At 37.5% G+C, this 14,547-nt stretch overlaps 1 protein-coding gene across 2 annotated transcripts in view; it reads left to right on the forward strand.

The window, feature by feature from the left end:
• Nucleotides 1–14,547, forward strand: part of MED8 (mediator complex subunit 8) — a 46,178-nt gene that overhangs the window by 30,370 nt on the left and 1,261 nt on the right. For both annotated transcript variants that reach the window (XM_035351751.2, XM_035351753.2), the window contains exon 6: nucleotides 4,361–4,516. In XM_035351751.2, the coding sequence (XP_035207642.1) occupies nucleotides 4,361–4,516 (156 nt within the window). The remainder of the gene's footprint in view (nucleotides 1–4,360; nucleotides 4,517–14,547) is intronic.

Here is a 14,547-nt window from a genome sequence, read left to right on the forward strand (position 1 = left end):
GAAAACCATATTCCCCATAACCATGTACATGTTGACTTATTTTTACTTAAAAAAACATCCCAGAATTGCACAAAAATGGCATTGCGCACACTCTTGACTTTATCCATGTACACTGCTATTTTCTCATAAATTACAAAAATTTGCACGAAAATTCAGGAAAATTTTGTGAATCTCCACATGCTCTTTTTACAAAACTACGTATAACACGTAGGGTTGCCGTAAGTAGGGTCGCCAAATTTCGCAATTTATGCGAATTTTGGCCTGGTTGCGTTAATACGTAAGTACCAATTCCAAATGTGATGTTTACATTTAATTTTCCATTGATGTTGATTTCATCCCTGGACACAATGTGGAGGGTAACACAGGGCAGCATCTGGATGAATTTACCTCCAATTGTTGAGCTAAATCTTTTTCAGGTAATGGTAACTTTGTCCCATGTATTGATGGCCATATTGGAAGAAACCCTATTGATATATCTCATGATGGACTGCTGCCACTCACACAGAGATCAACAGTGCTTTAAATTGAGGCTCTTTAATATCTGGCTAACTCTGTTCCCTGAGATGGCCACTTATTTCTTTCCTCCATCTTTGCTGGGGAGTGGTCTTATTTTCCATGGCTTGGGATGTTTTGCAGTTTCTTTGTATATGACCTTCAGCTTCTCAATTTGAGCACTTTAGGGCTGGTTTCTTGACATGCGTATTCCGTCTCAAGGCATTGACTTGTCTGGTTAAATCATAGACAAGCAGTCACTTGATCCACTGGTTCCTGGACCTAGAGCAGCTCTGGTTGTATGGTGGTCTCTATGAGTTGCTTGCTCGACTGCATCGAATTTCCTGGTGTACACTAAAATGCTTTTTAAATCCTTGACATCTCTTGGGGCTTCCTGTATCTCAGGATCTCTGAGTCCGTCGATGAAGTACTGCAGGGAAAGGATTTTCCTTGTTTCTGACAGTCAATTCGAAAAGGCCAAATGAGACAACCTTTCAACATTCATGGCACAGCACCTGGAGTGTTTCCATGGTCTTTCTGTAAGCTAGATTTGCTTGCCAAAGCACAGCTGCAGTGCACTGGGTAGAGCAGTTTCTCGCTATATTTCGTAACAAAAATTAGTCTTGAAAACAGTTACCAGCTTACCGAAGGAATTGCTAAGATAGTCATTTATTCAATGTTAACACGTTGACTGCCGCACGCATTTGACTTAATTTGCACATTTTATTATGCAATTTGTATTATGTCGAAATAATATCTACAGAAGGTAATGTGAGTTATATAATTGTACTTAATGCATTTTTCGTGCTGGGGGTCACCGGTGATCCTCAAACATCTGTAGACCATTTTTGCAATTTAAAATAAAAATTTTTATGATTTATTATTCTTCAGACCATTATAGTAACAATGATACTATTTAAAAATTTATCAGTGTCAGTATTTACTCTAATTATGTATTGTACTATTGGTCACATTACCGGTCACCGGCGGCACACATGGCGCTGTAGCCAAGTCGAGTGCCGGTCACCGGTAACCTCCACGGCAGTCAATGTGTTAAACAGACTTGCTCCTGTATTCTTATTTTTCAGCAGAGCATCATTTCTCTCAGCTTTTCATGTTACATTATACACAAAAATATAACAATTTCACATATAATTTTACTAAAATTATCTATCTGTGTACAAAATTCATAACAACATTTATTGTGAAACCCAAGTATGTATGCATTCTTTAGAAGCATGATGTTTTGCCGAATAGTTGATTTTTAAAATTTGCATTCCATCTTGTTATAATTCTTAAATAATCAAATTTTAGAAAATGCAATCTGAAAAATTGCAAGCAGGATGTTAAAATGAGGGATGCTAAATTTGTGCAATCTCTGGTTTAAGTGAAAACACATTGCTGCATACATTCGGAGAACAACAGAATATGCAATGACAAATTTGTACAATTCTCTGTTATTTTTTTAAACAAAAATATTTACTGTGTACTTGGAGAGCAGCATAAAAAATTATGTAAGAATTTCTTATAAAAGGTGTTGTATTATAGATTTTCTTGCTTTTTTAATTTTATTGATTGATTTTTGTTTTGTGCAGCTGTAAATGCGCCTCTATTTTAAAAAGGGCTGTTGGCTTTCACGTATTAACTTGGCAAAATGTTGTTAACTTTTTGGGAGGGGTGTAAATATCGAATTGTAACTGAAGCATGATAAATTTTTTTCCCACTGGTTTAGTTATTTATTCAGACTTAACAGTGAACCTAATAGTTAAATTAGCATTACATTTTATTTGATAAAGTTTGAGCATTATTTTGTGGTAGATCTATGTGGTTATATGTGTAGGAAATAATTCATACATATGGAAGTATTTCCATGCTAGCTTTATTTCGGCTTGGAAAATGAAGGAGGGGTCAGAAAGTGATGAAATTTGGAAAAAAGACAGAGACAGCAAGCAGCAATAAGTGATCTTTATTTCAAAATGATAGTCAGAATACAGAGCAAGAACGGTGTCAACTCGGTAGGATGTAGGACCACCGCAGACAGCGATGCACGAAGAAACACCTCTAGGCATATATTCAATAAGAGTGTGGATGGTGTCCTGAGGGATGGCTCTCCATTCTCTATCAACCATTTGCCACAGTTCGTCTTCTGAACGAGGCAGGGGCAAACGGCATCCAATCACATCCCACACATGTTCGATTGGTGCCAGGTCAGGAGAGTATGGTGGCCAGGGAAGCATCTGTATACCTTGCAAAGGATGTTGGCAGATGTGAGCACTGTGTCGTCGGGCATTATTCTGCTGAAAATTGCATTAGGCAGCCCCTGAAGGTAGGGGATTGCCACCAGCCGCAGTACATTATCCAAGTGTCGTTGAGCCGTCCTAGTGCCCTGAATACAAAGTAGAGGTGACCTGGAATCGTAGGCAATAGTGCTCCAAACCATTATGCCACATTGTCATGCGGTGGGGGCATTCCACAGTTACTGCCGGATTAGATCTGTCTCCACGTTGACGCCACACACGTATGCGCCGACTGTCACTGGATAAACAGAAGCGTGACTCGTCTGAGAACACGACGTTTCGCCATTCTGTCATCCACATCGCTCCAGTCCGGCACCATTCTAATCATTGGCGTCTATACTCTGGGGTCAATGGCAGTCTTTCTTAACGGATGCCGTGAGTGCAGGCCACGTTCAACCAATGGACGGGAAATGGTTCTGGTCGACACGGGAACATCCAGGGTATCTTGCTCATGCTGCAGAATTGCGGTACAAGTGACTTGCAGCGGTGACAAGTGACCGCCACAGCTTGTCAGCAGATGCATCGATCCACGCGTGCTGACGTTACTCTGGCTGCACCTGCACTTCACCTTCTTCCCTCATTTCCTTGTTCCAACCATGTTCCCCATAGCCGATGCACAGTGCTCGCATACATGTGGGTATCAGCTGCGATTTGACGTAAGGACCAACCCGCCCTTCTCAATCCAATCACCATACCCCTTGTAAAATCGTCTACTGCTGGAAGTGCCTTCATTGATGGCAGCCTGACATTCTCTGCTATTACACATATCCTCCGGGATAAAAACCAACTTTCTTCGATAATTCTGTCAGAAATAACGACACGAATATTGCCCATTCTGCACATTCCTTCCCTTATATTTTACTTCACGTGTGTCGGAGAGCTGCGCATTTCACATCATTCACATAACTCAGTGACGTGCATCTAGTCTAAATTTGCATAAATTTCTGACCACTCCTTCTTGGTGTTGCATTTTCAATGTCGAGCAATGTAATTTGTAAACTTTCAAATGTATTGTACTTTTATAACTTCAGGGCATTTTTAATTGAATCTCAACTTCTGTATTTGCTAAGCAAGATAATTTCTGAAAATTTTATGCATAAATTAGTATTTAAATTTTTAATTGGTGGGGAAACAAAAAAAAAAAAAAAAAAAAAAAAAAAAAATACCAAAAAATTTTTTTAAATATTTTTTAATTTGCGTTTTTTACATAAAATTAAGTTCATAATAAATAATTTCTTTGTGTGTCAAATCCATCTCTTAAACTTTATAATGTGAAAGCAAACTATCTTTAAAAAAGGCTAAAGGACTTTATAAATTTTTATATCCAAGGAGTCGCATTCAGACAGAAAGACAAAATATAGCTTCTTATCAGAATTATGAAAAGGAAACAACTTTAAATATGGCATTTTAAGTAATAATTATGCAAATTATGAATTTAGGCATAGTAGTCTATAAACAAAGTGTATATGTCTCTTGTAAGAACTATTGTAAAATAAAAAAAAAGTTATGTCTAAATTTATGACAAAGTTTATTAAAATATATAATTTTTTTTTTGTTGTTGTTGTCTTAAGGCCAACGGGCTAGTGCAACACAAACTTCGTCACTTGCAGATACTACTGCATTGATATTAGCTATTAACTGTGGTAAAGGTTTGAAACCCCCTTCTGGATCTCCTAAAGGTCAACCATCCAATCCTCAACCTCAGCCACAACAGCCTAGTCGTCCAGGTATTTAGATTTACTTTTACAGTATAGGATACCTTTTCAGTATTTGTTCTGTTGCTGTGCCCTTTTTATTATCTGAAGAAATCAAAACTGAGCCATGCCATTCATTTTTAGGTTAAATATTATAATTAAGATACTTTGACATGTGGATTATTATCTGACTGTAATGAAAGTTTTCCACCAAAAAACATTCTTAATAAAGTTAGAAAAAAAATATGAAAGCAGTACTTTTAGTGCAGATAGTAATCACCAGCCAAATCTATGATTTTCTGCCAACGTTTTGGTAGTTTCTCAAAGCCTTTAGCCCAGAAACTTTGTGGCTGCGAGTCCAAAAACAGATCAACCTCATTTCAGACATCCTGTGCAAAATGAAAGATAACACCAGCAAGATGTAGGGTGTGGCAAAAGATCCCACTCAAGTCTATATTAAGTCCAACTGGTGAATGAAGACACATGTGATCTTGCATAATCTTGATGGAACTTTACCTTTGTGCACAGCATCAGCACAAAGTACCATCTTGCTGTGCACCTTACTCTCGAGGGTTTTACCTTTTCCCAGATACTTTTTTGGATAATACTACGGCGATCCCACCAGAAAAAAAGCATGATCTTTTTGTTAGTCAAATTATCCTTTGTGATGCTTTTGATGGGCTCACTAGACACAGACCAACCCCATCTTCATCCTGTGTTGTTGAAGTAAATCCACTTTTCATCACAAATGATGGTCTGGTCTAGGATTTTCTCCTTGTGTTGATATTTGAGCAGATTAGTGCAGGCCCTAACATGTCTGCCCTTATCTGCTTGAGTCAGCGCATGTGGCATCAAGTGATTGAACGTGTACACTAAGTTTATGCGATGCATAATGTGACTAATGAACATGGCACTAACGTCTAACTCCTTAGCAAGCTCTCGAGTGATTGTATTCTGATCTTTTCCCCGTAAGTTCTTGCAGGCAGCCTCATCAACATCAGTACACCGGCCAGAGTGCTGTGCTTCTTGAATGTCATAGTGCTTGTTTTTTTCTGTACTAAACCTTCACAGTGTCATATGATACAACATTAGTACCTAAAGCTGTACACATGATTTGGTGACATTCTGTAGTTGACTTTTTTAACAGAGCTGGAAGTAAATGATGGTTCTAATCTGGTAGCATGATAGTTCCACTTCATGTACCTTGCACTTAATGATAGTGATATTTTTTTACAAATTTCACAATGCAGTGTTCTAAAACAAGTCTCTGTCTTTCAAATGCCAAAAGTCGTTTGACAAAATGTGATTAAACATGCCAATGCAAACTCTTTGCGCAGATGATTATTGCGGTGGTGGGAAACTTTCGTTAAAACCGGATATTAACTGTCTCCAATTATTTAAATATTTTTTATTTTGCTGTTTGATATATCTGGCTATCATTTTGAAAATTTTCATGTATAGTTTACTAATTTTCTGAAAATTTATATGTAGATTTAGATTTCAACAGTAAATCCAAATAAGTTGATAGGCTGGTAGGTCATTCTTGGACTTCTTAGTGGCCAAGTTATTACACAAGCCAGTTGAGAATGCCCTCCAAGACATCATCATTCCCTTTAGGCAGATAGCTCTGGAGTGCCATCTTGAAATAACCTTACCAAATCTATTTCTGAAATGAATTACTTAAACATGCAAATACTCTTTTAAATGCAAAAAATGACATGAGGTTAATTCATCTATTTATTTTTGCACTAATTTAGGTAATCAGCAATTTATCTCTTATTTTCAATGTAATTTTCATTCAATTCCAAACAGGGAGGAGTAGGAGCCACAATAGAACTTCATCAGTTTTACATGTATAGGCCAATAAGTGTTACTTTATGATTTCTTCCCAGAGATGAAGCCAGTGTTCTCCCACTAAACTTTTCAAGAGAATTTTCAGTTTGCCAGAATTTTCAGTATGCCACACACTACTAATTAAGCTTCCTGTAGGAATCACTATACCGACTGGGTTCACTTTGTTGTGTAACAGTAAAACTCTTAGATGAGGACTTAGAAATCTTCAAAAGACAATTTTAAAAGAGTACTAGAAATTTTTTTAAACTCATTTAATGCCTCAATTTTTTTTAACTCTGATTTAATGCCTTTTACAAAAATCTCATACTTCTCACAAAAGCAATTATTAACAATTTTATGATGATTTATATATATTGCTATGGTTTTTGTATTTATTTAGATATTTCTTAGTAAAATTAATTAAAATTATATTATATCCCCGTGCAATGCAGCACGAGACTTATTTGAAGAGAAAGCTACGTCAGAAATGTTAAAATACAAGAGCACACGCATTTAATAAATAGATATTTCATAACTGTATTCTTTTGCTTTCCCGAAAACTCGGGGAAATTACAAGAAGCTTCTCGTGACAGATTAAAACCTTATAAAAGTCAGAATAAAACATCTCAATTCAGTTGTTTACTAAGTTTTTGTTACTGATTGTAGCGAATTCTCAGTGAGATCGGATTAACTTTCTCTGTTTTGAATTGAGTTTTATTGAATGTTTTAGTAGTTTAAAATATAACTACTGTGAAAAATTGCGTTATTGCATGAATATCTCTGAGGAAATTTAATCATTTTGTATTTATTCTTGGGATAAGAATAAATTTTATTCACTTTAGATTCAATTTATTACGAACCAGTATGCACGCAATACTTTCTGGTGTCAGAAGTGGGATATTGGATGCCAATTACAACAGCGATGGAAGAACAGTTAAGGCAATTCATGGCAGCCTTAGCTGCATTTAAAGAAGAGATGAAAGATTCTGTTAAAGAAGAGATGACAGCTATTAAGGAGAAGTGCCAGCAGGCCAAGAAGAGATGAAAACTGGTCAAACATCCGTTAAAGAGGAGATGAAGTGGGTCAAGTATCTGATAAAGTAGAAATGGAGGCTGTTCAAAAAAAGATTGAGGCAAGTCAAGAGAAAATGAAAAGAGACACTACCTGTGTAATAGAAAACAAATCTGAGGCTATAGGAGGCAGAATTGATGTGGTTGAAAATATAGTTGGACACATTTGAAGAAAAAGTTTCTTCTGTAAAAGAACAAATGGAAAAGAGAGTTTCTGCCATAGAACAACAAATTGAAGACAGGATTTCTGCTGCCATCATCAAAGAAGTTGATACCTTAAAGAAATTCATAATGGCGGCAGGAAGCAATTCTGATGGTTTTAAATTTTTACCCATGCCTGTTCGTCCCTCCCTGAAGTTATCCATATACAGTGGATGGACAAAAATATGGAAACACCTTGTGAAATGCATGTTTGAAAAGAAAGCTTGATTTTAATGAAATAGGTAGGTGGCGCTGGTGTTTTTGACTACTGACGCCACCTGTACAACTTTGTAAATGTGCTAAACAGTTCACTTGTTGTCGGATTACTGTTATGTGACGTTGTCATTGCATTATGTCAGAGTTAACAGACTTCGAACGTGGGCAAATTGTTGGAGCACATATGATAGGTGCTTCCGTAAGCAAGGTAGCCGAGGTGTTTAGTGTTTCAAGAGGTACTGTATCGAAGATTTATTCCGCATATTTGAAAAGCGGAAAAACATCATCTGCTAAATCACAGCGCGGACGAAAGTGTGTCCTGAGTGATCGTGACAGGCGATCATTAAGGGCAATTGTGACGAAAAATAAGAAGACCACAGCTGCAAAAGTTACTGCTGAAATGAATGTTGTGTTACCGAACCCTGTGAGTACCAAAACAATTAGAAGATAGCTTCATAAACAGGGAATTGCTGGCCGTGCTGCAATTGAGAAGCCACTCATCAGTGATGCTAATGTCCGTAACAGGAAAAGGTGGTGTTTAAGTCATAAAGCCTGGACTATAGAGCAGTGGAAGCGAGTAATATGGTCTGACGAGTCTTCTTTCACATTGTTTCTCACTTCTGGCGGAGTTTACGTCTGGAGAACGCCATCTCAAGCCTATAATACAGACAGCTTGTTGCCAAAAGTGAAACATGGCGGGGGTTTTGTTATGGTTTGGGCAGCTGTATCGTGGTTCTCTGCTAGCCCCATGATAACTGTGTCAGGGCACATGATTGCCAAGACTTATGTGAACATTTTGGCCGATCAAGTTCATCCCATGGTACAAACTTTGTTATCCGATGATGATGGTGTCTTCCAAGACGACAAAGCCCCTGTTCACACAGCTCACATTGTCCAGGACTGGTTTTCTGAGCACGAGGATGAGTCGTCCCATCTCCCCTGGCCACCACAGTCACCAGACATGAATATTATCGAACCTTTGTGGTCCACATTGGAACGGAAAGTGTGTTCTCGTTATCCACCGCCAACATCGTTATCTGAACTTGCCACCATTTTGCAGGAAGAATGTATAATATTCCCTTGGCAAACATACAGAAACTGTATTTATCCATTCCGAGAAGACTGCAAGCTGTTTTGGATGCCAACGGGTTTCCCTACACCATATTAAGCAAAGAAACATGTTTTTTTTAAAGGTGTTTCCATATTTTTGTCCAACCCTTGTATGATTGGAAGACCTCTTGACAAGTATATAAAACGCAATTTACAGTAGTGGCAGAAGTGAACAGATGGGATTCCCAAGCTAAGGCCTGTCATCTCACCGCTTCTCTGAGAGCAGACACAGCAAATATCCTTCAGACTCTATCAGAAAACCAAAGGATAGATTTCGAAGCAGAGTTGCCAACTCTCCAAATTTTCGACCACTCTCCCACCAACCTGATTTACAATATATTTCTCCCGTCTTTTTCTTATTCTTAATATTTCTCACGATTTTTATGGAACTTGGCTTAATACTTTGTTATATGAACAAAAAAAAAAAAAAAAAAAAAAAAAAGTGATTTTGGACGTTTGAAAGCAACTGAATTTTCTAGATTATATCTAAAACAAAACCTTGCGAATCAGATGAGAATTTCTGCTTTGTGAGTGACAGCATATGTATCCAGAAATGTCGTTCTCCAGTTCTCCAATGGGCATTGAGCTCCACTGCGTGTCATCTGGCATATATTAGCCAATGAGCACAAAGCAAGCTCAAGGCCGTTATTTGGATGTTCTTTCGTTCATCTTGTCCTGAGTTGTGTGAGTACACGTGCCTTCGGGAAATAGTTTTAGAAATGTTCATCTTTTGTTATGTCTGCGAGAAAGGTGATATACTCGTGCATGTTTCAAAAATCATACACAGTTGACTTTCCTTCCATTATTTCCTCAAGGAAATGTAATAAATTTGCAATGTGTACCGTCTGTCATTGCGATTTTTCGATTTCGCATGGTGGAAGGGCGGATGTTCTCAAACATGTGCGTACACAAGAACACAAGGACAATGTTAGTGGTTTTGAAAAAAAAAAAAAAAAAAAAAAAAAAAAAAAAAAAAGACAAATTATATTTTTCTTTGGAGACAAAAGACCAAAAAGTGATTAATGCAGAATGTCTGTTCTCTGCATTTTTACTGGAGCTCAACCTGCCACTGAATGCATCGGATTACGCTGCAGCTTTATTTAAAAAAATGTTTCCCGATAGTGAAATCGCTAAGAAATACTCAAGTGCAAGGACCGAAACAGGTGTAATTGTTAAAGAAATGGGTTTGAAAATAAATCTTCAGTTATTGATTGCATTAAAACAGCTCCGTTCTGCCTCTCTACGGATGGAAGCAATAATCCCGATTCAAAACTGTATCCAATTGTTGTTTCTTTTTTTAATCCAGAGTCTTCCGAAATTGAGTGCAGTTTACTTTCTGTCCCCACTTTAGAAGAACATTTGACTTTAGAAGGCTTTAATATAGCACAGCTAATTATTAAAACTCTAAAAGAAAATGCAGTCTCTCTGGATAATTGCTTAGCACTTGGTGCCGATAATGCACCAGTAATGGTAGGCTTGAAGACTGGTGTTGCAGGCATCTTAAGAAAGGCAAATTCAGATTTGCAAATTATGAGGTGCACCTGTCACCTCTTAAATTTAGCAGCTGAAAAAGGGGCAGTTTCTTTACCAGTAAATGTGGATGAACACATTGTTGATATTTATTATTATCTTGAAAGGAGTTCTAAAAGAAAGGAAAAATTGAAACAGTTCCAACAGCTGCATAATACTGAAATGAGAAAAATTTTGAAACGTGTGTACACGCTGGCTGTCTTTAAAGAAATGCTTATCTAGAATCCTTGATCAATGGAATCCACTTCGTGCATTTTTTAAAGAAGTAAATGCTTCGAGAGTTAAGATAAAATGCTCTATTGAAAGTTATAAAATACCTAAAGTAAATGGAGATGTAGTTACTACTTCCATTGTTAAATATAGGTTTGAGAAAAATGAAGTAATTTCTGCACCATTCAGCAATTCAACTGGCAGTTCTAAGAAAAAATATTCCAAAATATAAGCGTAAAGCTCATACAAATTTCTCTCAAAATAAAAAAATTGCTCAACACACGAAACATTTTCCGATTGCTGTAAGTTTATCTTGTGAAGAACGAATATTTGTTTTTTTCTTCGGACCTTAACAAAGCTTTTTGCTTTTTTTTTAGAATTCATTTTGCCATCATTTGATGTTCTTAACACAATTCTAGAAAGCAGAATTCCATTAATTCATGTTTTGCAATCAATGATTTATGATCTGTTTAAAGACATTTTATCAAAGTTTGTAAAACCAGTCTGTGTTTTGTCTTGTAATTCTATATATGATGTGATTTATGGTGAAATAGAAAATCAAAAGAAAGATGAAGATTTGGTAATAGGAGCTGCAACTACAAAAGTAGTGGAAAGGAGTCAAAAGAAGACAAAAATAAGTTTCATCTTCATGTTAGAAGTTACTTCTGTTGAGTATGTGATTACATACTACATAAATTTCCAGTCAACGATGAAGTGATTTTGCATGCTAAAGTTTGTGATGTTTCTGCTCTAGCAAATGCATCTTTTTCTGATATAAGGTACTTTTTGAACAGATTTTCTGTGTTACTTCATTTAGTCATGATGATGATGATATTGATGTTGCTACTGATATACTGCAGTCGCAATTTTGCAGTTTACAATTAGAAAACTTGGATGAAGTTATAAAATCAGTTAGGACTGACACCCAGTGGAGTTTAATTGGGAAACTGAAAGGTGCTGATGGAATTTTAAAATATAGTGAACTGTCTAGAATTATGTTGGCCATCTTGACAGTTCCCCATAGTAATGCGGAGTGCGAGAGGATTTTCAGTGTTGTTGCGAAAACGAGGACTAAATTTAGATCTAATATTAGCGATAACACATTAGAAAAAATTTTATTAGCGAAAGCAGGCCTACATGGCAATTGCTATGAACAAAATTATGAAGTTTCTTTCTTAACGAAAGCAAAATCTGCCACTGTTCATAACATTTGTACGAAAACTGATTAAAGTGTCTTTTTTTTTTTTAAACGATGCAAGTAATAAAAATGTTTTTTATGTCTAAGGTATTTTTTTGTGTTGCTTGCATTTAAGACTTAGTAACTATTTAAAGTTAATTCATTATTAAAAACTCTATTTTTATCATTTAAAAAGTCTTTTTAACATTGTAAAAAATCTCCTGATTTTTGAGTGTCATAGGTTGTCAAGTATGAAAGCTCTATCCGGTGCATTAAAGTTGTGCTTTGGGGCGAAATGTTTGAAAGACTACAGTAGGCTTCAATTAAAAATCCCATCAACAAAAGCCCACCGAAACACTCCAAGAGCTCACCACGGATATTGAAAGGCTGTCTCACCTCACCTTTACGTTGTGCCCGAGAGAAACAAGGAAAATACTGTCCCTGCAGTACTTCGCCGATGGCATTTGGGATTCAGAAATACAGAAGGCTCTGAGAATGGCAGATGTGAAGGATTTAAAAAGTGCTCTAGTATATGCCATGAAATTCGAGGCAGTGCAGCAAGGAACTCTTAAAGACTGCCACCCAAATCAGAGCTGCTGAAATCGAGGAGCCAGTGGATCAAATCATTGCTCGTCTAGACGATTTAACTAGACAACTCAATGCCTTGAGATTCAATATTGGTGACAAGAAACTGACCATAAAGTGCCTGCAGCTGCGGTGCTGAGGGGCAAATACGAAGAAACTACAGAACACCCCAGGGCACAGATGTTAAGACCCAGCCTATCAAGAAAGAAGGAAAATAATTTGTGGCCATCTTGTGGGGCGGAGGTTGCCTGATGAAAAGCCCCAATTTAAAGCACTTCAGATTTCTGCAATGAGTGGCGGCAGTAATAAACTTTTCATCATGGGACAGACACATCAATGGAGTTCCTTGTAATATAACCATCAATACAGGAGTCAATGTTACCATCAATGAGAAAGATGTGGCTCAACAATTGAAAAGCAAACTCTTGAACTCATGTGGACGCCACCTTGTGTTACCCTCCAGACTGTGTAGGGCGAGAAGATCAACATCGATGGAAAAGTAAACGTTAACATCAAGTTTGGAAGTGCCACCTACCATCACACGGTATATGTGACAGAGATTACAGATCCTTGAATACTTGGATTGAACCTTCTAAGAAAATACAATTTTTCTTTGGACTTTAAAAATAACGAACTGCATTCCGATTCTGATGACATAACTGTATTCACAGTTAATTGTGAAGACGTTAAATCTGTCCATCCAGTCATAGCTCAAGACGAAATCACAATACCTGCAAGAACAGAGTTTTTAACCTGGATCCATAGCCAAAAATAGAAATTTCCACTACAGCATCATAGAATATCTCATGAACTGTAATAGCCCAAAAGGAGTACTTGTAGCCTCAGCACTAGTTGACCTATCGCAAACCATTATTCCGGTGAGAGTTGCCAACGTAACTGAAAAGGCAAGCGTTATTAAGAAAGATGAAGTGGTTGCAGCATGTACTCCCATGACCAGCGTTAAATGAGATATTAACACTTCAGAATCCATGTCTTCAAGAGCATTACATCAGAGTTATTGCAGACTGTGCAATTAAATGATGAAGATAGGAATGCTGCCAGACGTGCCATTCAAGATCTTCCAAGATGTTTTCTCCTGCTCGTCTTCTGATGTGGGTCAAACCAGTTTGATGCAACATAGAATCTATACCGGTAATCGTCCACCAGTCAAACAACATCGAAGATATCTACTGATTGCTAAACAGGAAGAGGTACAAACACTTTTAAAGGACATGCAAGAAAGCGAAGTCATTGAGGCTTCAGCAAGTCCATGGGCATCTCCCATCGTCCTCATCAGGAATACAGTTGAACAAGATTTTACGTTGACTATAACTGGTTGAACGAGGTTACTAAGAAAGACAGCTACCTTCTTCCTAGAATTGACGATATTCTGGACATGCTTTCTAGAAGGAAGTGGTTTTCAATGCTTGATCTAAAGAGTGGATATTGGCAGGTAGAGATACAGGAAATCACTTCGGAATAATGAAGACCTTGCAGAGAGTTTGTGAGCGCTTCTACTGGAATAATGCAAAGGATGATATGCAAAAGTGCTGTTGATCATGCGAAGCCTGTGCAGGTCAGAAAGGACCAAGGAAACGCAGCAGAGGCAAGCTGCAACGTAGGTACACCTTTTGAACATATTGCCTTTGACATCTTAGGACTTCTGCCATGAACTGCTGATGGCAACAAATACATCCTCGTTGTCATTGATTACTTCTGAAATGTATCCTATTCCTGATCAAGAGGCTCTTACAATAGCAGAAGTGATGATACAGCAATGGATTTCCAGGTTCGGAGTGCCTCTTCAGTTACATTCCGATCAGGGAAAGAATTTTGCCTCAGCTGTAATCAAAGAAGTCTGCAAGTTTCTTGGCATTGACAAAACCCAAATGGCACACATATATCCCGAGTCGGAGAGCATGGTAGAGAGGTTCAATCGAAAAATCCTTAATAACCTCTTATTGGTGGTTTCCAAAAACCAACAGGACTGGGACAAGAAGTTACCACTGTTTTTACTGGCTTACTGCAGTGCTATCCATGAGACTATCGGCTATTCCCCATCTCAGATGCTCTTCGGTCGTGACCTTTGTCTTTCATGTGATCTCTTGTTTGGCCGCTCTCCAGATGCACC

Source organism: Stegodyphus dumicola, chromosome 9 (genome assembly GCF_044657685.1).
Source record: "Stegodyphus dumicola isolate Sdum_Otavi_A_Nest chromosome 9, ASM4465768v1".
Taxonomy (NCBI): Eukaryota; Metazoa; Arthropoda; class Arachnida; order Araneae; family Eresidae; genus Stegodyphus; species Stegodyphus dumicola.